This window comes from Podarcis muralis, chromosome Z, assembly GCF_964188315.1.
Source record: "Podarcis muralis chromosome Z, rPodMur119.hap1.1, whole genome shotgun sequence".
Classification (NCBI taxonomy): Eukaryota; Metazoa; Chordata; class Lepidosauria; order Squamata; family Lacertidae; genus Podarcis; species Podarcis muralis.
Window position 1 is genome coordinate 48,494,320 of NC_135673.1, and position 21,949 is coordinate 48,516,268.

General features: G+C 41.7%; 1 protein-coding gene across 1 annotated transcript in view; it reads left to right on the forward strand.

Moving 5' to 3' along the window:
• Positions 1-21,949, forward strand: part of STK26 (serine/threonine kinase 26) — a 44,175-nt gene that overhangs the window by 4,879 nt on the left and 17,347 nt on the right. Inside the window, exon 3 of the mRNA XM_028715937.2 lies at positions 18,175-18,405. Within this exon, the coding sequence (XP_028571770.1) occupies positions 18,175-18,405 (231 nt within the window). The remainder of the gene's footprint in view (positions 1-18,174; positions 18,406-21,949) is intronic.

The window sequence follows — 21,949 nt, forward strand, 5'->3', positions numbered from 1 at the left end:
CCAGGTGCCATTTGGCTCATAGCTTTCATATATGAGTTTCTAACATTGGGCCAGACATAAAAGTAGACAGGGTAAACCCTTTGTTCAGTAGGCTAAATTTCAGCCATACAAAAACCATCTTTCTGTTCAGGCAAATAAAGTATTACCATAGTTGAAGAACACATTTCAACCCTATTAAAACAATAGAAAGGGGCACAAAGCAGAACCGGTGAGGGATGTGGCCTGGGGAGAGTTCCTGAGGTCTGGGTAAAGAGGTCTGGTGTGTTCTCCACCCCTGTTGTAGACACCTAGCTTTGTGGTGACTGCAGAAACTATTCAGTACTTTTTGATACCCAAAACATACCTTTATTTAATGAATGCTGTTCAAGTGACTTGAAATCAGATTTATTGGCTTCCTCCATGGTTCTTGCCACAATTTGCTTCCCACAGATTTATTATGGCAGTGCTTCCATGAAGAATAGAATTATACAACCCATCTCACCTTGCTTCACCCACAGTCTAATATAAGCCAAATGCTTGTTGATTTTCTGTGCTAAAATGTGGATCTTGGAAGCTGCCTTTCGCAGTTCTGTGTTTAAAGCATAGTTCTATACTCGCAGAATGTATTTGGTAGCTATGCATGGAGAGTTTTAAGTGACAAAGGATCTTGGTGCTGCGTATACTGTAAGAGAATCTGCCTTCCTGGATGGGGCCCAGAGGAATCATTCAGCTGTTGAAACAAATACTTTTGTAGTTGTTGCTGAATTCTTCTGTGAATTCTGTGATAAGGGGCACAGTGATCCTTCAGCTGATTCTGTTGTGATTCTGGTTTTTTTACATGGTTTGCTCATGTTGGGACAGGGTGATCTTTGAAACTTTTCTACCAATATCATTAAGATTAAACTTCGTTGCAGACCTTGAATTTCCAAGTTTCGTGCAGTCCTCTTCTTCCCTTCTCCCACTCCCAATATCTAAGAACATTTCAGAGACTTTAATAGGTGACAGCTTGCAACTTTTTCATGGTATGTTCTTCATCCAACATGCAGCAACATGTTCCACAACCTTGGTGCAGTCGCTGATAATTTCAGTTTCTAATGTTGTAGGTAGAAGATTAGAAATTGAAATGATCAGTGGCTGCACCAAGGCTGTGGAACATGTTGCTGCATGATGGATGATTACCAGTTGGTAAATAGACTTTTTAATAATTCTGACAAGGTTTTTGCCTGCTAAGTATCTGTGGTCTTTGTCTTGCCTGCCTAGCAAAGTGCTTCATTGTATGGCAAAAGCTTTTGGCAGGGTGCATACAAGCCTCTCAATGGAAATAATTCGTTAATTTAGGTGCAGCCATGGAGAAGGCACTTTCACTCAGCCCCAGCAGCTGAACGTACACCATAGTTGGGACCTAGATAAGAGTTTCTCCATCACATCTTTGGTAGTAGGTTGGCTGCATGGGAGAAGCTGGTCCGCTCCTCCACATGCAGCTGCTGGGTGACCTTGGGCCAGTCACACTTCTCAGCCCCACTCACCTCACAGAGTGTTTGTTGTGGGGGAGGAAGGGAAAGGAGAATGTTAGCCGCTTTGAGACTCCTTAAAGGGAGTGAAAGGCGGGATATCAAATCCAAACTCTTCTTCTTCTTAGGTATCTTGGACCTAAGCCAAGGCCCACAGAGATGCTTTAAAAAACTCCAATTTAAAGTACAACTTAAAATGTCATGGTAAGATTAAAACCAGCGGGAACAAAAATGGAAACAACAGATAATGTTTCTTCCCTCCTTGGTTATAACATGCTACTACCACCCTCTACAGCTCTTCAAACCTCAGTTCCTAGTTTTAGAGGAAGATATGGGTTTTCTCAGCAGTAGCTAACTATACATTCTTACGTTTTTACGTGACGTTTTTCTCAAATTATTCCCCTGTGTAGAATGTTAAATTATAAGTTCTTCTAGGCAGAGACTTCTCTGCTTGCATTGGTGCTTGTGTGTGTGTGTGTACACACACACACATATGCATAGAGGGACATGGGTTGCGCTGTGGTCTAAACCACTGAGCCTCTTGGGCTTGCTGATTAGAAGGTCGGTGGTTCAAATCAGCATGACGGGGGAAGCTCCCATTGCTCTATCTCAGCTTCTGCAATCCTAGCAGTTCAAAAGCACACCACTACAAGTAGATAAATAGGTACCCCTGCAGCGGGAAAGTAAACAGCATTTCCATGTGCTCTGGCTTCCGTCACGGTGTCCTGTTGTGCCAGAAGCAGTTAAGTCATGATGGCCACATGATCCGGAAAGCTGTCTGTGGACAAATGTCAGCTCTCTCGGCCTGAACACAGAGATGAGCACTGCACCCCATAGTCAAATTTGACTGCACTTAACTGTCCAGGGGTCCTTTACCTTTACATATATATTTACATACAAAAACCCACACACATAAATACATACATAAGATCACTGTCTAAGTCCTGCAGGTATTAGAAGTTGGCCATGTGGTTCGACGTAACTAAGTTATCTATATGTGACTTTGAGACTGTGGTTTTCAAACAGAGAATGTTACTTTGGCAAAGAATATTTCAACATACACAACACCCTCAACGGTTCCTCATAAGGCTTGGTTCTCTAGACCCTTGATCATCTTGGTTGCCCTTCTCTGCACATGCTCCAGCTTGTCAAAATAATAATAATAATAATAATAATAATAATAATAATAATAATAATAATAATAATAATTTATTTATACCCTGCCCATCTGGCTGAGTTTCCCCAGCCACTCTGGGTGGCTCCCAATCAAGTGTTAAAAACAATACAGCATTAAATATTAAAAACTTCCCTAAACAGGGCTGCCTTCAGATGTCTTTTAAAAATAGGATAGCTGCTTATTTCCTTGACATCTGATGGGAGGGCATTCCACAGGGCGTGCGCCACAACTGAGAAGGCCCTCTGTCTGGTTCCCTGTAACCTCACTTCTCGCAATGAGGGAACTGCCAGAAGGCCCTTGGCGCTGGGCAGAACGTTTAATTAAACTGAACAGCTTATTAAAAGGTGATGTCCAGAACTGGACACAGTATTCCAGGTGTAGTCTGACCAAGGCAGAATAGAGTGATACTGTGATGTCACTTGATCAGGACACTAGGTATCCCCCATCCTTTATTTGTGCATTTGTCTTATTATTCCTGACTAGAGATGTAAAATTTCCAGAAATTTTGAAGCCAAGAGAAAAAAAACATTTTCCCCCTGTTTTCCTCTGGAAAAAATGAAATTTTTGGGAAAATTGAAAAAAAGTTCAGTGTGGAGTAGTTTTACAAATTGCAGGAAACGCAGTGTATATAAAAGTATTATGCTTGCAATAAAACATGTAACCACCCGCCTTTCCCTCAAAAGCAACAAAAAAGCAAAAAACCATCAACATAAAAAATAATCAGATTTGCACCTTAGCACCAATAGCAAATAAAGTTAAGATCCATCTCAATATTTAAGCTCCATAGAAGGTCTACCCTTTGAGTAGTGCTTTTAAAAAAAACAAAAAACAGAAGACACAACATATACATGCAGTTTATTCTCTCTCATTTTCTGAACTACTGCTATCATTTTCCATTTCTTCTTCCTCTTCCTCTTTGTCATTTTTCTCATGGATTTCTAAAAAACAGCTTTGGGAATTAATGGAGAAAAACCTGTTCTTTCTGGGGGTTTTCCAGGCCTTCCCATCTCTACCTGAGGTCAGCCAGGGCTAATCGTAAGGCACATTTGTTGCATGCCAGGCCCAGAAGTAACCAACATCCAGTTATTAAATAACATGTTGCACTAAGGCTCAAACTCTGTTTGTGTGTTTTTAAAATTGAATTTGTTATTATATATTATAAACTGCATGATGGTAAGAGAGCTTTCTAAACAGTTTACAAAAATATACAACAGAACATTAAAATGGTTGATAAAACACAGTTAAAGGCAGGTATTTAAGAGTACAGTGGTACCTCGGGTTATGAATGTAATTTGTTCCGGAAGTCCGTTCTTAACCTGAAACCATTCTAAACCTGAGGCGCGCTTTCGCTAATGGGGCCTCCTGCTGCTGCCGTGCCGCCACCGCACGATTTCCATTCTCATCCTGGGGCAAAGTTCTCAACCCGAGGTACTACTTCCGGGTTAGCTTGTAACCCGAAGTGTTTGTAATTTGAAGCGTATGTAACCTGTGGTACCACTGTACAGTGGTGCCTCGCAAGACGAAATTAATTCGTTCCGCAAGTTTTTTCTTCTTGCGAGTTTTTCGTCTTGCGAAGCACGGTTTCCCATAGGAATGCATTGAAAATCAATCAATTCGTTCCTATGGAAACCGCCTTCAGACCAGGTCCGGGGACAGTCTGTCCCCCGACCTCTTCTGAAGGCTGGGGGGGGGGGGACAAGGGCTTTTCTTCCCACCCCCAGCATTTTAAAAAACCCCGGGACAGCGGAGGACTTCTCCGCTGTCCCAGGGCGATCTTAAAATGCTGGCGGGCGGCAGCGAAGCCTTCGCTGCCGCCCGCCAGCATTTTAAAAAACCCCGGGACAGCGGAGGACTTCTCCGCTGCCCCGGGGCGATTTAAAAGCCCCCGGGAAGGCAGGCAGGGGGGAGCAAAGACCTCTTCTGAAGGCCGGCGGGGGGCGAAAGTCTTTGCTCCCCCCCGCCTGCCTTCAAAAGCCGTCCGGGATAGCGGGAAGCGCTTCCCTGCTATCCCGGACCGCTTTTAAAATGCTGGCGGTGGGGAGCAAAGCCTTTCGGCCCCCGCCAGCCTTCCTGGACCTCTTCTGAAGGCCGGAGGTGGGGAAAGGCTTTGCTCCCCACCGCCAGCATTTAAAAGAGGTCCCCGGAGATTTCCCTATGGGCTTTCTTCTTGCGAAGCAAGCCCATAAGGAAATTCGTCTTGCGAAGCAACTCGCAAACGGAAAACCCTTTCGTCTTGCGGGTTTTCCGTCTTGCGAGGCATTCGTCTTGCGGGGCACCACTGTATTCAAATATGATTAAAGTCAGCAGTGGTTAAAAGGAAGTAAATTGCATGCAGCTTCTACGTGTTCAGATGGGCTGGCCCTAACGAAAATGTTTTGAGCAGTTGCTGGAAAGAGTACAGTGAGAACACCTGCCTGGTGTCAGGCGGCAGGGAGCTCCAAAGGGTGGGTGCTGGAAGACCTGGGGAGAAAATGGAAAAATGGGGGGGGGGTGGACAGGGTTTTTTTTTCCAAAGCCTTTTTTTTCCAGGAAAAATGGGGAGGGGGGAATAGTGTGTGGCATATTCAAAGTATATCAAACACACACACACACACCCCGCAGGAAAAACCGGCTTTGGAAAAAAAACGGGGGGAAACCTGGTTTCCCCCCAATTTTTCTGGGTTTTCCCCAAGCCTTTCATTTGTTAGTTTGGTCCCAACTCTTCAATCTGTTATGGTCACATTGAATCCTGATTCGATCTTCTGACGGGGTTATGGGAAGAACCCATTTTTCATCATTCGCCTCCTTGAATGGAGGCAATTCTCACCATACATGAGTACAGTGGTGCCTCGCAAGACGAAATTAATTCGTTCCGCGGGTTTTGTCGTCTTGCGATTTTTTTCGTCTTGCGAAGCACGGTGTCGGGAAAGTTTTGGAAAAGCTTCAAAAATCACCAAAGTCTTTAAAAACCTCAAAAAAGGCTACCACACCGCGTTCTATGAGTTGCTCCTCAAAGTCAAGTCGCAACTGTATTAACAGTGTTAAGAAAAAGGAAACAAACTTGCAAGATGTTTCCGTCTTGCGAAGCAAGCCCATAGGGAAAATCGTTTTGCGAAGCAGCTCAAAAAACAAAAAACCCTTTCGTCTAGCAAGTTTTTTGTCTTGCGAGGCATTCCACTGTAGCTGCAAGCAAATTGGAAGTGAATTTTCATTTTTCAAACCTAAAAATATATTCCCCCATTTTCTCCCTTTGATTTTGTGATTATTCTTGGGCAGGGCTGAATTCCAGGAAAAACTTTGTAGAGTTGGTAATAAACTTTATGTAATATCCTTTTACTTCATAGCTGGTAGCTTAACCTAGATATGCATAGAGTTAATAGTATTCTCTGTTTTGGTTTTATATAGCTGCAGAGAATAAAGAGTTCTTGGATGACTTTTTTTACATGAAGGTGCATAACACAAAACAAATGTTTCTTCAAGGATGGATGCAGCATGGAAGTGCGTGTAGCTTGATTTCAGGAAGTGTAAACAGCTCTGGACTTGAATGTAGTGTTCTCTCATAGGTATATTTAAGGTAGGACCATGGGAAATATTTGGACACCTGTACTTGCAACTTTTACTACATAATGTTGGACTTGTTTGAAGGAGCTCGAAATAGAATAATTCCTGCTTAGCTTGTCCAGAACTCTAAACAAGGTGGTATTAAATTTAAATCAGGTTACCCTAAGACCGTCATGACTTCCTTCAGAGATTCATGGGAACTGTAAGTTTGATGGTGTTAAGAGTTTTCTGGAGAGGTTCCCTTGCCTCTCAAAGTACTCAAGTTTCCAAAGATTGTTGAGACTAGTTACAACAATATAGTGTGTGCACACAAACAGTATGTGAACAGGACTACAGTCATACCTCGGGTTGAATGTGCTTCAGGTTGAGCATTTTCAAGTTACGCTCCACGACAACCCGGAAGTAACGGGGTGCATTACTTCCAGGTTTCGCCGCATGCGCAGACGCTCAAAATGATGTCACGCACATGCATGGAAGCGGCAAAACGCAACCTGCGCGGTCGCGTCTTACGTTCTATTCAGGATGTGAACAGGGCTCCGGAACGGATCCCGTTCACATCCCGAGGTACCACTGTATATGCATTTACTTTGATCTTTCCATTGTGTATTTGCTTTGATTTTTTTCTATGCTCTGTGGTGAGCCACAGGAGTTTTTGTGTGTGTTTGACTTAGTTCCCTTCCATGGAACCTGCGTTCCTTACATATGTAGAGGTTACTGGCATATTTATACTGAAAATTCGTATCTAATTTTAAATCATTCCAGCCTGCTGAGTTGTCTTGGGTAGCGTAATGTAGTTTGTCTGTGATTTGGATCTGACATACCTACTGTTATTAACTGAATTCTGAACTACTTTAGTATTTTGACAATGAGATGCTGATTGACAATAAAAATAGGCTCATTTAAGCACAAATGTGGTTTCTGGCTGTGGAGAACTGAAAGTTCAATCAGAAACTCTGGAAGTGGCTTGTTCACTAATATAATATATAAGTTTTCCTTTTACAAAATTTGGAGGGTGGGTAGATGTGCCTTTCTATCTGCCATTTTATCCCATCAGGGGTACTCTTTTTTTAAAAAAAATATATTTATACACTGCTATGCTATAAAAATATATAGAAGTGGGTTACAGCAATAAAACATAAAATTGTACAATAAAAACCATAACAAAGTTAAAAACAGACATCAATTAACCATTGTAGAAGAATGTGTTCTTAATTGCCTGCATAGCTAGGCCTGGCAGGGTAGAAAGGTTTGTAGCAAACATTTTAAAAATATGGCACAGAAGGTGTCTGCTGAATTTCCATTGGCAGAGTATTCACAGGACTGAGCCAATGAAAATAATTTGTTATCAAATGAGCCTTACCAACTCAGGGAATGACCAGCGATGCTCCTGCAGGTGATCTCAGTGATCGATCTGGGATGTAAGGGTTCAGGTAATTCTTGAGGCACTCTACAACTAAGTTGTTCAGGCTTTGTAAATTCATACAAGAACCATGACCCCAGCCCAGTAGTAAATGGGCAGCTAGTGCGCCTGTTTTAACAATGTCTCCATGTGTTCTCAACCAGGAGCTCCTTTCAGCAGTCTGAGTGCCACATTCTGCACCAGCTGGAGTTTCTGACCCAGACCCAAGGGCAGCCCCACATAGTGCACATTACAGTAATCTTGCCTTGAGGTTTCCAACACTTGGTGAACTGCAGTGGTCAGGCTTTCCCTGTTCAGGAACAGCTGTAGTTCCAGACGAACGAGATGAAGCTCATAAAAGGCACTCCTGTCCACAGAGGACACTTGGACTTCTAGCTACAAATGTGTTTTCAGGAGTACTCCAAGCAATGCACTTGTTCCTTCAGAGCCAGTACAGCCCCATCCTGAACAGGTAACTTCCTGAACAGGTAAACATGGCAACTAACCTACCCATGAGGGGATACTGAGATTCCAACCTTATTGATGCCATTCTGGATGGGTTTGAAGGAGTACAGGAATACTTGTTCAATTGAAGAGGGAGTTGTGTTGGGACTTTGCATCCCCAGAAAATGTAGCAGCTTCACAGCCCTTGGTTCACATTACATTCATCCCTTGGAAGTCGAACGGAATCCGTTCCGGAAGTCTGTTTGACTTCCAAAAGGTTCAGAAACCAAAGTGCAGCTTCTGATTGGCTGCAGGAAGCTACTGCAGCCAATCGGAAGCCCCATCAGACGTTTGGCTTCCAAAAATAGTTTGCAAACCGGAACACTCAGGGTTTGTGGCATTTGGGAGCCAAAACATTTGAGAACTAAGCTGTTTGAAAACCAAGGTACAACTACTACTTTTCCTGGATGAAACATTAGAACTTGCCTTCAGCCTTCAGCGAAAACTGTCAGATTGAAATCATGTTTGTTGGCATATCTATGCAGAGGCTGTGCTTGGAAACTGGCCAACACTCCAGTTGTGTTGCATGTGATGGGATGGAATTCACAGCTTGCTCTCAGTCTGTGATGGTTCTTCAGGTTTAACTGGAGTTTATAGCTCAAAAATGTGCACACAGAACTCCTGTTTTGGCCGATAGGAATTTGGAGGCTAATATTGATACTGAAGAACAGGTCAGTAGAATACTATTTTTAGAGCTGTTTTCAGAGGGTACTCCAATTGTCACAATAGAAATATTTAAAGAGTATAGTCAAAAAATGAAGGCAGACTTACTCCTTTAGTAAAAGCAGCAAATATTAAGTATATGAAGTGTAACAAATGCGCACTAGTTACAGGTAGGTAGCTGTGTTGGTCTGCCGCAGTCGAATTATTGTCAGTTAGAGAAAGCGGTGCAATAATACAAAACCTTCAGAATGAAATTAGCCATTCTTTCTTGCTCATAACTCCAGAAGTTTGTGGAGTCTGAGGGAAACTTGTTTACAAAAGACACCCCCCCCCAAAAAAAACACAACCCCACCCTTTTGAAGACGACATGCTCCAGATAAGATGTAAATAAAGATCACCACTTCTGATGGGTTTATGTGGCATACTTAATCTGTAGAGAGATTAATTATAGTTCTTAAGATAACAAAAATAACTTGGAACATTTTAACTAGTTTGGAAAGAAAGAGAACTAAGAAAAGGATTTCTAGCATACAATCAGACACTAGTAATCCTGAGAATACCTAGTTGGGTTTAAATCCCTTTGAAATTATTGGGACACTTTTCAACACAGATGTAGTCAGGGTTGCAGTATTGGCTCCAAAGACAATACAGAGCAGAGTAGAGAGCCCTTGAAAACTGTTAATTGGGGAAGAAATCAATATTCATTTAAACTTGCAGACTATGTGCTTTGTTGTAATGAAGGGTAATGATTTGTTGTACGTTTTATAAAAGTAAAGTGCTTCATGTTAATAATTATGTGCTTCTTGATATTCCTGCTCTGTTGTCATCTTGATCAAGCTTTGAACTCTGCTTTGTCAGGAGAAAAGGCACTGTTTTCCCTCTTGAGTTTTAGGTTATTTAGCATCATAGCAGGGAGGATCAAACAGTGTTGACTGAAGTGGGTGTTCACAAAGATATAGACTGGTAGAAACATTGTTCTTAATTTGCAGCCTCAGACAACCCACTCTGGAAGGCAGCTTGGTGTTCCAGTATGACCCAGAGCAGCTAGTCATGTTAACTTTTGATTGATGTTTCTGTGATGTTGAGACCTGCTAACTTGTTAGACTTGAGAACACAAATTAATTTTGCATAGACTGCTCAGTGTCAGACAGATATTGCTAACAACCTTCCTGTTTTGAGGGCTGATGTAAGAGTTTATGTACATGCCAAACTTCTGCTTTTCACAGAAAACGACAGCTGTAGTTTTAAGTGCAAAACACTTTTCAGGACTATTCCGTTACTCCTTGTAGAGTTGCAAGCGAAGGCAAATTACATTCTTTTTTAAACCAGTGGTTCTCAGTTGGTGGTCTGCAGACCTCAAGGGGTCAGAGTAACCCATCTAGGGGGTCTGTGGCACCATTCACATAACAAAAACTACTATAGATATCAAAATTTTCAAACACAGGCAGTCCTTGGCTATGCTTTTGAAAAATGGGGTCCTCAGTAGTTAGATAATTGGGAACCACTGCCTTAAACTATTAGGGTTTAGTACCTCACAGATGGTTGATTCCTACTATGGCATGTAGAGTCAGTAAAAGAGCATATACCTCCCAGTCTTTTAGCATTTTAAATCTACTTTCTATATGAGTAGGTGCCAGGATTAAAGGTAACTAATGGCCTTCTGAAGCATAGAAGGGACTCTTCCCCTTTTGCAAATGAGGCATCTGTCACTAGAGTAGTGCCACTTGCAGCGCTGAGTTTGGCATTATTTTCTGTTAGGCGATGGACCCATGTCTTATGGGTAGTCCAGTTTTTCTAGCGGTGTTGGATCATTGTCTAGTTGCTTCACAATATTCACAAATGTATATTGCTACCAGAGTAACCCTTGGTTGTTCATAGCCATGAGATACCAGCCTAGATAAGTGTATTGCATTGCATCTGGGAAATGCTAAGGCTTTGCTGGTTTACAGAAAAGGTGGATACATTATTCAGTGCACTAATGCTTGGTAAATATCTTCATGTAGATTTAGATTTCGTCATCTTGAAAAGTATTCCTGACCCAAACTAATGAAGGAAGTAAAACAGTGAAATATAACATACAAAGGTTAAAGAGATTTCCTTGTTGCAAGTCATACCACTTCATGTTTCATCTCTCCACCTGTGTGGTAATAGTTCCTTGTCTACTCTTTCTTTGAGGCTACCTACTGTAGTTTGTATTCCATATTTTGCACGACTGAATTCATTACTCCAATGCAGGTATTACTGTAAGAAAAAAACCTATTAAACAAAATGATTCTTCTACTGGGCAAGCTAAGATTTCTCAGCACATTAAGGTAGAATATAGGAGTGTTACAAGCGAACAACAGAATATCAACTCATGACAGGGGTGTGAAATCTCAAACAAGAATACCAGGTTATTGGGCAGTGTCACATCTCAAGAACATTCCAGTGAAGATACTGACATGACAGATATCCTTAAACTCTCTGTAAATATTTGTTTTGCTAAGGCTTCCCTGAACATGGTGGATATGATCCTTTCACTAGCTTACAGATAACTGCTGTGTTTTTTATTGTAATGGAGAGAACTATAGACCAGTTATGGGTAACCTCAATCCTGGGGGCCAAATGTGGCCCTCCAGGTCCTGGGGTGCCTCCCAAGATACACCTCCTCTCACCAGCCCAGTTCCACACACTCCATGGGTGCTGTTGCCCGTATGGAATGTATTTTTAAACTGTGACCTTGAGGTAGTGGTTGAATGGGGTGTGGGTGTAGAAACCTCTGGCATGGCTGCAATGTCACCTACCATAAAAAGGTAAGAGTCACATCTGTTGCAATTCTGCTTCTGACCCTGCTCACCACTGGCATCCCTGGAAAGTTGTCCACACAGGAATGTGGTCCTTGGGCTGAAAAAGGTTGTAGAGTTAGGGAACCCAGGGGTCTTCTAGTCCAATCGCCTGCAACACAGGAACCTCAATTAAAGTATCCATGACAGATGGCCAGCCAGTTTCTGCTTAAAAACCTCCAATGAAGAAGAGTCCACAACATAGAGATAATCCTCCAATTTTTATTTTGCTGTCTGTCAAAAGTATCATACAGTGGTACCTTGGGTTACATATGCTTCAGGTTACACACTCCCCTAAGCCAGAAATAGTGCTTCAGGTTAAGAACTTTGCTTCAGGATAAGAACAGAAATCGGGCTCCGGCAGCAGGAGGCCCCATTAGCTAAAGTGGTGCTTCAGGTTAAGAACAGTTTCAGGTTAAGAACGGACCTCTGGAACGAATTAAGTACTTAACCTGAGGTACCACTGTAATCCCATACTTTAGAGGGTGAGGTAGAAAAGAGAATATGGGTTGTGCTTTCTTGTTGCTTTCAAACTTCCCTTAGTGTTTGTTGATAGGAAGACTTTCCTTTATAGGCTAGGCACATTATCCACAGTTAAATTTATTCTAAATTTTGTAGTATTATTTTAATATCTCTGCATGCTGATGGGCATAAAGCAGCTTTCAAGTAGCTAGGATTTGCTTCAAGTTGAGGGTTCAACTGACATCATAAAATGTATGAATTGTTTTTTTGAAAGTCTTAATATGGTTCTAAAGGCATATTGATGATTACTTATAGCGTTTACCATCTTGCACTTGAAAGGCTTCAAAGTGCTTCACAGACCTCCTTGCAAGCTGTAAGATCAAGTTAGGTCAGTATCCTCCCCACATTACAGAAGGGGAATGGAGCTTGAGAGTTTATGGCTTCTTGAAGGCAGTTCTAGTGGGTTCATGTGTTCTCTGGAGGTCTATGTTTATAGGCAATTTTCCATCTCTAGTTTTCTATCTTACTTAAATAACATTCCTGAAATGAATATTTTAATCTTCCCTAGGGAGCTGCCTTTCAGGCCTCTCTGCGACCCCAAAATAAATAACATAGAATAGCTTGTACTGTAAGTACAAAGTTAAGAATAACTGTCCTGCTACAATTATGGTTCTTAAGAGATCCTTAGAATGTCATGATGGATCAAAATGCAAATTGAAAGGCAAAATTGGGCTGTGGAGTTATGAACTACTTGTTTTGACTTTTAATTGTGCAAACTCACCTCTACCCTTAGGAGAATCTTCTTTAACTTAGCTGCTTTAGTTGATGACTTTCATCTGTGTAATTTTTAAAAATATGCTCAGTTGCAAAACTACAAATAAAGGTCTCATATATTGACAAGCTCTGAGATCCAGCCCCATCAAGCTTAAAAAATCACAATCTGGTATCATCCAGCGGACACTGATGAACCAGGACAAGTTTAGAATCCCCAAAACATTGTCCATTTTGGGAAGTGTTCTCTTGTGGATGAGTGTATGGCAGGGGTCAGCAACCCGCGGCTCCAGAGCCGCATGTGGCTCTTTTACACCTTTGCCGCGGCTCCGGGGTGGATACTAGCGAGGGGAGGAGGCGCATTGTGTGCCCCGACACTCCCCACTGTTTTAAATGTCACAATGGTTTTGCAGCTCCCAGTTTTTTTTTTATTCGGTCCAAGTGGCTCTCTTTGTCTTAAAGGTTGCAGACCCCTGGTGTATGGGGAACAGTATTCTTGCTGGAGGCTGAAGGGAATGACAAATGGGGGGGGGTGCTTTTCCAATGAGAAGCATCCGTGGCTTCTTCTCACCAAGAATATTTTGATACATGATTCTTGCTAGGCTTAAGGATTGACACAGAATGATGAACCCCTGAATGTTAACCCTGCAAGTTACGAAGATGTTTGTTCGCTTTCACTCTTGGCTGCTGGGGATCGTTGGCTTGAGTTCACACAGTTGAAAATGCCATGGGGAGCTGGAATAATTGAGGGCACTTTCCCTGCTATTTTGTCTCAAACAATGGGAGCACAAAAAGAATGGTCCTGCTAAACGCAGGAATGGGGAAGTGCAGGCAGGTCTCCTGCTAACATTGCTTCTGGCCATGTACAAACTGCCTGCTGCATTAGTTTCCATGGAGGCAGCATGCCGCTGAATGCCAGTTGCTGAGAACTGCAGGAGAGAAGAGTAATGTTGTGGTCAAGTTATGTTTGTAGGCTTCCCATGGGCCTGTGGTTGGCCGCTGTGAGAACAGGGTGGTGGGCTGGGTGGATCCTTGTTCTGGTCCAGTAGGGTTCTGCTTATGTTCTTATGGAGGATTTTCAAAGTGACAGTATAGATAGTGACTCTTCAGTACAAGTGCTGCTAATTTAGACAGTGAGTGCAGGATTATTTATTGTTTTCAGAATTCTATCACTTCGTATTGTTTTTTTCAGAGTTCCTTGCCACTGAAAAAAGTATTTTTTTTGTCATGGAACATGTGACATCAACTATCATGATGTTTTAGGGTTGCCATATTTTGAAGAGCAAAAAAAGAGGACACATTTGCCAACTTCTACTTTTAACTACAGAGCTCTTACAGCTATAGAAGCTGTGATAGATATATTGTTAGTAGCAATGTTCTTAACTTTCAACATAATAATAATAATAATAATAATAATAATAATAATAATAATAATAATACATATTTCTCTCTCACTTGCCACATACACCTTTGTGAACATAAGTGTGCACAGAACAATTTATTAAACTGTTTAACAAGTATATTCCATTTATGAAAAACAGTGAGAAATGGGAGCGTGATGCATGAGGCTTTAAAAATTGTATTTATCTTTTGTAAAAAATCTTGGATTAGTGTAAACAAAAAACCAAACAAAAAAACCCAGGACATTTTGCCAAATTTTAAAAATCTGCCTGGACAGAAATTTTAATCCTGAAAAAGAGGACCTGTCCAGGAAAAAGCTCATGTTGCAACCAGACCTGAAAAAGAGGACAACCCTACGATGTTTGCACTATTAAGTCATACTCAGATGAGGCCTATTGAAATCAAGGTACTTAGGTCTATTGCGTTCAGGGGGTCTTCTCCTAGAATGGCTGGCTTCCCTTTTATCCCTCATAGTGTATTGAATAGCAAAGAGCATCACTGACACATAATGTTATGTTTTTGCTGGTTTATGTAATGGTTAAGGAAACAAGTCCTTGCTAAATGCTGGATTACTGAATTTGGTTATGTTTGCCTTTTTTATTTCAACTCAGATGATGTTTGCATACAGCTCCTAACAGTCTTTAAACAGATTTCTAAAGTGGGAGATTCTAAAAGTATATCTAGTTTTGGAAAAACTTACATTATTTCTAAACATCTAGGAAACTGACACGTTTCCTTGTAAACTTGAAAAGATAAATCCCTGCTGGTTTCTTTATCTTTGAGAGGTGATTTTTTTACAAGCATCCTGATTCTCCTCTTGCAGCAGTACCCTTGCCTTTTTCTGGTAGCATCCAGTCCTTGGGGTGGGGTACAGCTGGGGATGAAAAGTTAGAAGTGGAAAATTCCATGAGGCTTTAGAACAGTTTTAGCACTGAAGGAAATAGTCTATGCAATTATCAGCTGGTTTCTAAAGAGGAACAATTAGGCAAGCTGGGAATGTTGCACAACTGCTGCGGCTTGTACTAAAAAAAAGTACAAATTGGAACATGCTCCAGGTTCAGGCCTTCTTTGTAGTGCATAAGTTCCCTGGGCCTTTGCAATTCTGTACAGTGGTGCCTCACAAGACGAAAAGAATCCGTTCCGCGATTCTTTTCTTCTAGCGGTTTTTTCGTCTTGCGAAGCAACCCCATTGGCGGCTAAGCGGATTAGCGCTATTAGCGGCTTAGCGGCTAAGCTGTTAAAAGGCTATTAACAGCTTAGCCGCTTTGAAAAAGGGGGGGAAAGCGGGGGGGGGGAATTGGCGAGACTCGCAAGACGTTTTCGTCTTGCGAAGCAAGCCCATAGGGAACTTCGTCTTGCGAGGCATTTGTCTTGCGGGGCACCACTGTATTTGCAAAGGGCTGAGTAAAGTTCCTGGGAAAGATAACTCCTGGGTTGCAAAATGTTACTGCCTAGCATCTATTAGCATAGCCAGTGTGATGGGATAGTGCTTAGGGCAGGGGTCAGCAAACTTTTTCAGCAGGGGGCCAGTCCACTGTCCCTCAGACCTTGTGGGGGGCCGGACTATATTTTTTTGGGGGGGAGAGATGCAAGAGCACCACGAGCCCCAGTAGCTGCTTACCTGTGTCTTGCGGCTGGATCCAAAGGCAATTGGGCCTAATCCGAGCCGTGAACCTTAGTTTGCCTACCCATGGCTTAGAATGTTAACCTGAGGCTAGGAGGACCAGGGTTCAAATCCCCATTCTTTGAAGGAAGGGCCAGTTAGAAATGTAACACGATGTAGCCTTCAACTGAGCTTTTTTAAGGGGAGGAAGCATTTTCAACCATTTGCATTATTTTTCCTTCATAGCATTTCCTATCCTCTCTCCTCCAGTAGGAAGAATCTATAGTCTAACGACAAAGCATGTGAACTGCATGGCTCAAGGACTCTAGTTCAACCCTGACATTTAAGATTAATAATACAAAAGGCTGCAATTATAAGTATATTTATTAGAGATTAAATACCAGTTTATTTAGAAGTAGTTTAGCAAGGGTTGGACATACTGCCATTAACAAATGACCTACAGTCATACCTCGGGTTAAATTTGCTTCAAGTTGAGCGCGTTCGGGTTGCGCTCTGCGGCAACCCGGAAGAAACGGAGCGCGTTACTTCCGGGTTTCGCCGCTTGCGAAAAGCAACGCACGTGCACGCAGGCACGCCGTCGCTAGATACGTTTACCTCTAGATGCGAACGGGGCTCCGGAACAGATCCCGTTCGTATCTAGAGGTACCACTGTATCAGGTCCTTGTTGTCACCAGCAATGCTCTTATTAGAAACCAAAAATAAATTCATAGCCAGCTGTGGGTTGATTGGTTATTTTGTGAATTTCATTGAAGATAACACTAATCTATTTTAACATTAATCTTAATAAAATCTTATTTTTTATTTAAACTAGAAAAACAGTGAACATGAGTTACCTAGCTAAATCTTACCTTTACATATATATCTTTTTCATTTTCTTCAAGGAGTTTAATGTGGCATTCATGGTTCTTAGCATACACACACTCCCCATTTTATCCTCATGACAACCGCGTGAGGCAAGTTAGGCTGAAAGCAGAAATTGGCCAAGTCACTCAGAGTTGGGACTGGGACCCTGGTCTTGTAGGTACCAATCCCATTCTCTAATCACTACACCATGCTGGCTCTCTTCTCGTTGGTTTTGCTGCAAATTACATAAATTGCTTTGACTGGGTTTTGGTTTTTGAACCTCACAAAGACATGATGGGTGATTCTTCCATCTTATGTATGCATGTACCTTGTGGTTATCTATTGTTCACAGACAGAATTTTAATAAATCCCTCCTTTTGTAGACAATGATCACATGCCCCCAGTTAATGGTAGATTATTGCTGCTGTGACAATCTGAAACCTTTCTTTTCATTATTATAACTTTCCTGAGTTGTTGCTAAGGTTCCTCACAGTCCTTTCTAAAATACACAAATCTTTTGCTGATTTTCCTTCAGCAGGGTAGTGTCACAGCTGCAATTGGTGACTGTAATTAAAAAGACTATCTTTGAGGGATTCAGAAATCTGTATGACTAATATCAGATAATGAAATTAGCAGTTCATGTTAATAAATGGGATTAGTAATTTACACAGATTCTTGCCTCAATTACAAGACAGTTTTCTTGCTGTTGTGGTCAGAGAGAACTTTCCATCACTTTTCATTACCATTTCATTCTCCATCCCTTCAAGCTGTGTGAAATGTTACACAAAGATTAGGAGATCACACACTCGACTTAGTTTAAAGAATTTGGGATTTATTTGGTGCTGAATGTCAGGGTGGACTTATCAGTATTATGGCTGGGCGATGTTGAGTTTTCAACATCACGGTGTATCGCAGCCAAACATCGCGGTAAAAAACTGCATTGGCCCCAGCCAACAAGGTGCTGGGTGAAACTGCCGTAGCTCTCATCATTGGGAGCTGAGGCGCTTTCCCCTTCACACCTTGTGGGCTGTGGCCCATACAGCTGGCCCAGCCTGCTGCTCAGCTGGGGGAGCCCCGAGTCCTCCACCGCTTGCACTCAACCGGCAGAGGACTTGGGGCTCCTTGGCCAGGCTTTGCTGGGGGCAGGGGAGCCAGCTATGAGCCCCCCCCCCGCTCCACTCACACATGGCTGGCAGGGAACCCGGGGCTCCTTGGCCAGGCACTGGAGGCAGAGGGGCTCAAGAGCTGTGACAGTTTCACCAGCGATATACCACTGAGTGAAGCTGTCATTGCAGTCCCCCCCCCCCCCATACTGGTCCTGGGTGATATATTGATAATATCGCCCAGTGCTAGTCAGTATATCCCCCTTCTTTATTATAATTCCCTTGATATGAATTAAAATCCTCAGTCTTGGAGAGAGAAAAGGCAGAAACCTCACTTACTATTTTCTTTTTGTGCCCTCCTCCCACTCCCTTCAGAATCATAGAGCTGACCCTGAGGAACTCTTCACAAAACTGGAACGTATTGGAAAAGGCTCATTTGGAGAAGTCTTCAAAGGAATTGATAATCGGACACAACAAGTGGTTGCTATAAAAATCATAGACCTGGAGGAGGCAGAAGATGAAATAGAAGACATCCAGCAAGAGATAACTGTGCTAAGCCAGTGTGACAGCCCGTACGTCACAAAGTACTATGGCTCCTATCTAAAGGTAATTCTTATGGTTGCTCCATGTCTACTGGAAAAATGCAATTCTTTTCTTTGAAAACAGCAAGATTAATGTTGTGAGATGCAGAACCATGGAATGCTATCAGATTTTTTTTTTAAAAAAAAATAGGTACCACATTTTGTGGGTGAAGGATAGAGTTTGAGTTCGGTCTGTTCGTATTGTGGTTCTGAAGTTTGCATTCCAAGGTCTTGGTGTGGTCAAAAATTGTAAAGACATTTCAACTCACACCTTCCAGTTGTTTGTCTGGCCAGTTGTCTTCTTTAGTTGTGTTTTTATTGATTTTAAAATACATTTAAAGCTTGGATTAAAAACCCAAAACAAACTAGCAATACTCTCTATTGATGGACTTTGAAACCAAATCATTTCACTCCCCTTGTTGGCATCTATCTGTCTCTGGAGACAATGGAAGAATGCACCTTCGGGGATAAAGTCAAAGAGTTGGAGATTTACAGCAGTTTTATTGCAGGTGGGGCAGAGGAAGAAGTCTGGTTTTGCTGCTACAGGTGCACCATCTCTTTTCTTCTCTCTGTGCCCCTCCCAGTGGCACTCCTCTGTACCCTCAGTAATCCACAAGTTTTCAAAAATTCCCATTGTTTGCCGAGGTGTTGCTCTCCATGAAGATGCTGTGCATGGAGCAACAGATATGGGAAGGGATAGAGAGGACTGTGAGAAGATGAAGAGTTTCCCAAAGGAGTGATGTGGAATTAGAAAATATTAAGACAAAGAAGTGGGGTGGAAAGCTACCTGTCTGGTGTCTTTCTTTTTTAAAAAAAGTTTTTTAATGCTTTGTTCTCTCCTATCAAATCCATTCCCTCTTCCCCTCAGTTATTTTCATACATACTTGTTTGAGCCTGAGATGTTTATCTTTCTGCGTAACACAGTTACCACTCTCTCAACCCCTTTCAACACATACACAGATTTCTCTCTCTTTCTCTCTCTCTCTCTCTCTACACACACACACACACACACACACACCGCTTCTCCTTTTACAGCAGAAGCAAGCATCCTAAATCATTTTATTTCTTTTATGTAAGGAACAAACTGTATTTTAATTCTTTACCCTATTGCTGTGTGACTTCAGGAGTCTGCTCCTTTTTATTTCATTTATTCTCTAAAATACCTACATCTCACTTTAAAAAAGAATGCTAAGAAAGATAAAGTTGAGGTAAAAGAATATTTAAATAAATTGGTATACATTAAGCTAGTAAGACACAGCACCACTGCTAGAACAGCACATTCAGAATCACACTCAGTAGTAATCCACTAGGCCCTCCCTAAAGGTTTTACAGAAGAACCGCATTCTCCCTGCTTGGCAGAAAGCTGGGACTTTTCTGTGGAGATGTCTGGTGATTGTTCTAGTGCCTAAGCTAGAAGAGAAGAAGCCATTTCATCCTCAAGGGAGAATTGGATCATGATGTCCTCATTAACACACTGCACTTGGGTGTGCGTGCCTGTGGGAAGAGGGTAATCTGTTCTGCCTTCCTGGTCCTGCCCCCAGTTAGGATCAGACATTTCAACTAATGCAACAAATTGCATTTCCTCAATGGCCGTATTTTTAAAATAGCAAGCCATGTTTCCATACTAAAAAAAATTAAATGTAAAACTGTTATGAAAAATTAGTCAGTGACTTTAGGGAGCTTATGACTGGTATTCTGTGTGGTTTCACAAGTACTTATAACATGCAGAAAAGTCAAACATACGATATTGAACAGAAACATCACAGCACAATCTTACCACAAATTGCCAAGGTTCTACAGACCAGGACACTTTGGCAGGAATTACAATGGAAATATTTTTTTAACCCTAATGTCAGATGACCCAACTTCAAAAGAAATAATTGGGACCACGTTCTTAAATGTGTTTCTGATTCCTTTAGATCTTTGCAGCCTGTCTTGAAGTCCAGTGAGGTTGCAAGCAAAGATACCTGCTGAAAGTGGCAAGTCTTGCTTTGGGCAGAGATCAACTGCACTTCAGAGTTCCCAGTTGGAAACTGTGTAGCACAGCAGATCTCAGCAGGGTTTGCTGTAAGCGCCAGCCACCAATTGGTGCTTATAGCAAGCCCCTTCAAGGGCAGATCTTTCACACTGCCAACCTCAATTCAAGTTGGTGATTTAAAGGAGGAATTGAGCACATTTAGTGTGTGCTCATTTTTCAATTTAGCCATGACTTGGAATGTTTCTGCACCTGACATTAGGCATTAGGTGTGAGGAAAGTGGCCATGGTTTGTGCAAAACTGCCTGGCGGGCTAAACTCTCAGACTTGATGGACCTAATTAGGTCCCTGGGCTGGAGATTCCATGTCCCTGCTCTAACACGTCATAATTTTAACCAAAAAATCATTCAGAATTCAATAATTAGGCGCTGTCCTCTGCTCTGTATACAGGCTATACTTTTTTGTCCTGTAGTAAATTCCAAGGAGTGTTCTTGGATGCCTAGGTGAAAACTATACACATTCAGCTACAGTTTATAGTAGAGATTTCAATGAGGCATTCTTGGAAAAACAGCACTTATTTTGGCTCTGCAAGCAGATTGCACTCAAGCCATCCAAAGGTATCTGTGTGGCCCACACAGTGTTAGCCTGAGAATGAGTTCTCATTGCAGGTTTTTCTTCCTAGCACAGTTGGGCTTTGTGAAAAGTGCTAAAAGTACCAAATGCCTTCCCTCTTAATTCTGACCATTGGAACAAGCCTTCATAGTATAAATACAGTCTCTAATCCTTCATGATTCTCAACAAACTGTGCTCTATTCAGTGCTGGACATGGAGTATGGCTGCCCTGCCCCTTTATTTGCTTGTTCAATTACACCCGTATTTCGTGTGCATTCAGAAAATTGAACTGGGCTAAAATTCAGCCTTAGATGGAAATAAATTGCTGACAAATCTTTTGTCTGATGTTCTTGTGGAGAGGCTATTGCCTCTTATCAGTTAATTCCCTTCATTTGAAGCCCTTAACTATGCTGATAGCTCTGAGTATCTGTAACTAATAATTGAAATGTTTGATTAAGACCAGTTATATTTGTTCTAAAATCTATATTCTGCCTGTGTATGAAGGAGATGATCAAATGTTGATTTAGTAGCATGTATTATCATTGTTTTTTATTTTGCTAATAGCTGCCCCTTTTTTTGTAAATATCACATGGTTATGCTGGTAATACTGTTTATGTAATTCATGTCATGAGCAGAATTAATATGACAATTTGTTTATGGTCTTTATTATTAAAAATAGACCTCAAATAATACTTTAAAAATCAGACCAGGATTATTCGTTTTCTCTCCCTCCCTCTCTCTCTCTTCTCTCTCCACGTGCACATAGGCACACATACATATAAAAAGTGTTTTTTGAGGGTTGTGTGTATATATATTTTGCTCTTGAAATGCCAGTTAATAAAATAGTCTCAACAATTCCAATTGTAAACCCACTTATTAGAAGGTAAATCCAAGTGAGCTCAGTGGAACTTGTTAATGACTATACTTTATAAGTGGAATGCAGTTCACCTGTTTTCCATGTAGCATTTTCCAGATTCATTAC